This window comes from Triticum dicoccoides, unplaced genomic scaffold (genome assembly GCF_002162155.2).
Source record: "Triticum dicoccoides isolate Atlit2015 ecotype Zavitan unplaced genomic scaffold, WEW_v2.0 scaffold142081, whole genome shotgun sequence".
Lineage (NCBI taxonomy): Eukaryota > Viridiplantae > Streptophyta > Magnoliopsida > Poales > Poaceae > Triticum > Triticum dicoccoides.
The window spans coordinates 1-2,171 of record NW_021200829.1 but is presented as its reverse complement, the minus strand read 5'-3'; the positions used below and the strand labels follow the sequence as shown (position 1 = coordinate 2,171).

At 52.2% G+C, this 2,171-nt stretch overlaps 1 protein-coding gene across 1 annotated transcript; it reads left to right on the top strand.

Moving 5' to 3' along the window:
- Positions 1-375: 375 nt before the first annotated feature.
- On the top strand, positions 376-2,033 carry LOC119343819. Its single transcript, XM_037614581.1, has 2 exons — positions 376-596; positions 1,087-2,033. The coding sequence occupies exons 1-2, from the start codon at positions 526-528 to the stop codon at positions 1,784-1,786; spliced, it is 771 nt and encodes a 256-aa protein (XP_037470478.1). The 5' UTR covers positions 376-525; the 3' UTR covers positions 1,787-2,033.
- The last annotated feature ends 138 nt before the right edge of the window (positions 2,034-2,171 follow it).

Here is a 2,171-nt window from a genome sequence, read left to right as displayed (position 1 = left end):
TGCGCAATATGAAATCAATATCAGTAGATGTGCCATGATTTAAATGTTCATATTGTATAACTTTAGCATGATAGATGCTAGATGTGCCATGATTTAAATGTTCATATTGTATAAATTTAGCATGATAGATGCTGATATATATATATATATATATATATATATATATATATATATATATATATATATATATATATATATATGGTCAAACTTTATGAAGTACAGTAAAAAGGACCGGTGCGATCGAACCCGTGGCGCTGCGCATCCAAGCTCCCGTGGTGGGTCCGCCCGGCGCACGGCAGGAGCTGATGGAGACACCGGAGGCCTTATAAACGCAAAAGCGCCCCCGCGGCAAGCCCCATCAACGAGTCACGCCTGCCTACGGAATTGGAAGCCCGCCGCCGGGGAGGTCGCCGCCCCTTTCGCTCGCGCGCTTCCACTCCGCCGCGGGAAAGGCCGAAGCAGGGGCATCGGCGGCGTCGACGACGGCGCGGAAGCAAGGCGGCCGGGCTCAAGTGGTGGACCAAGATGGAGGCGGCAGGGGATGGCTCCATGGGCATGTTCCGGGCAACGCCGGATGCCGCCGCCGGCATCGGCAGGTAACAAATGGGTCAATCCCCACCACGCCCCTCTCTGCTTCCGCGTTCCCGGCGCGTTTTATCTCAACGCCCCCTCCCCCCGCGCCTCGCCGGCGGCGCCTAGCCTAGAGTAGAATCGAGCCCAACCGCGGCGGAGTCGAGGGAACGCCCAAACCGGTCGAGGTTCTAGGTCGCCGCCCGCTCCCGCCTCCGCCCCTTTGCCGCACCTCTCCGGGTCGCTGTTGGCTGCGCCGAGCAACTAGGCCACCTCTCCGCTCGTGCCCGGCCGCCGGCCTGCCTCCCCCCTCTCGCCGCGCGTGCTCGCCTCGCCCTGCCGCCGGCCTATCGCGGCGAGGATTAGTAGGTGCGGGAGGATTAGCCGGCGGGCGAAATGACTACCCCCACACACACCAACCAGTACTAGAATTATGCTAATTTTTTACAATCAGTACTAGAATTATGCAATTTGAGTCATCTCAAATGGTTCTTAACAATGCGACCCATTGAACAGATCTGCTGAGGTTGCTGCTCTCCTGAACAAGATGGTGGATGGTCTGGGAGCAACGGTTCTGCACATCTCCGGGACCGGGAGCCACGAATTCACAGTCCATCCATCAACTCACCTTTTGATACAAGCCCTGCAGAATTACTCTCGAAGCACATATTTGGTGGAGCCAGTGCATCACACCACTGCCCCTTGCTCTCACATGGTCGATTGCTGGGCAGCCAAGCTCGAGGAAGATGCAGAGATGATACGCCAAGGCGAAAAGGGTGTGAAATACATATTCCTTATGAATAACACATGTCTTGTTTTGCAAATGATGGGGCGTCCAGGGGCAGCATCTTTCGCCGGTGCTCAAGAATTGGCGAGTAGGCTGACATCAATGGTGGAGCTGTACAAGAAGTGCTACTTGGACGAGTGTTGGGCTCCTCTGCATCGCTTAAACTTGGACATGTTTGCTGCTGAATTTCGTGCCACCTGTGACTGCCAGTCGACATGGAAGGTCGGCGCTGAGCTCAGGTGCAACCTGCGGCAGGAGATTGTGGATTTCGTTGTTCCGCCGTATGAGGCGTCCTTGTCTGACCGAAGCGCATGTTCAGGGCCGTCCTTTTCGTTGTTGAAACGAATGGTGTTCGGAGGGAAGAAACAAAAGAGGTATGATACTGGTGCCCAACTGGAAGGGAAGATAAGAGGATTGTTTGAGGGATGAGCAATCTCCTCTCCTCTCCTGTCATCATCTTGATTGTTGCACCCATGCCTGTATATCTTTCTCTCTTTGGAAAGGGTCCGTTCTCTAATGCAATGCGTTACATAGATGCCATTGTCACGATAGTTTTAGTCTTTTAGAGACTAGACTAGAGTTGTGCTTGCCAGGCCGTTTTTGTTGGAAACCTTCATATGTGTATGTTTGACATGCATGTATGGCTCATCGGTGGCAAGTTGGAATATAAATGAAATTGATCACACACACTCTTCTCAATGTACTGTATGATTTTCTTTCCTGTGCTTTTTCTCTCCTCCGAGTTGCTCTGCAGATATTGTTTCTTTCTTGGCCACCATTTGTCCTAGGTGTCGAACCAACCATTTTTATCAGT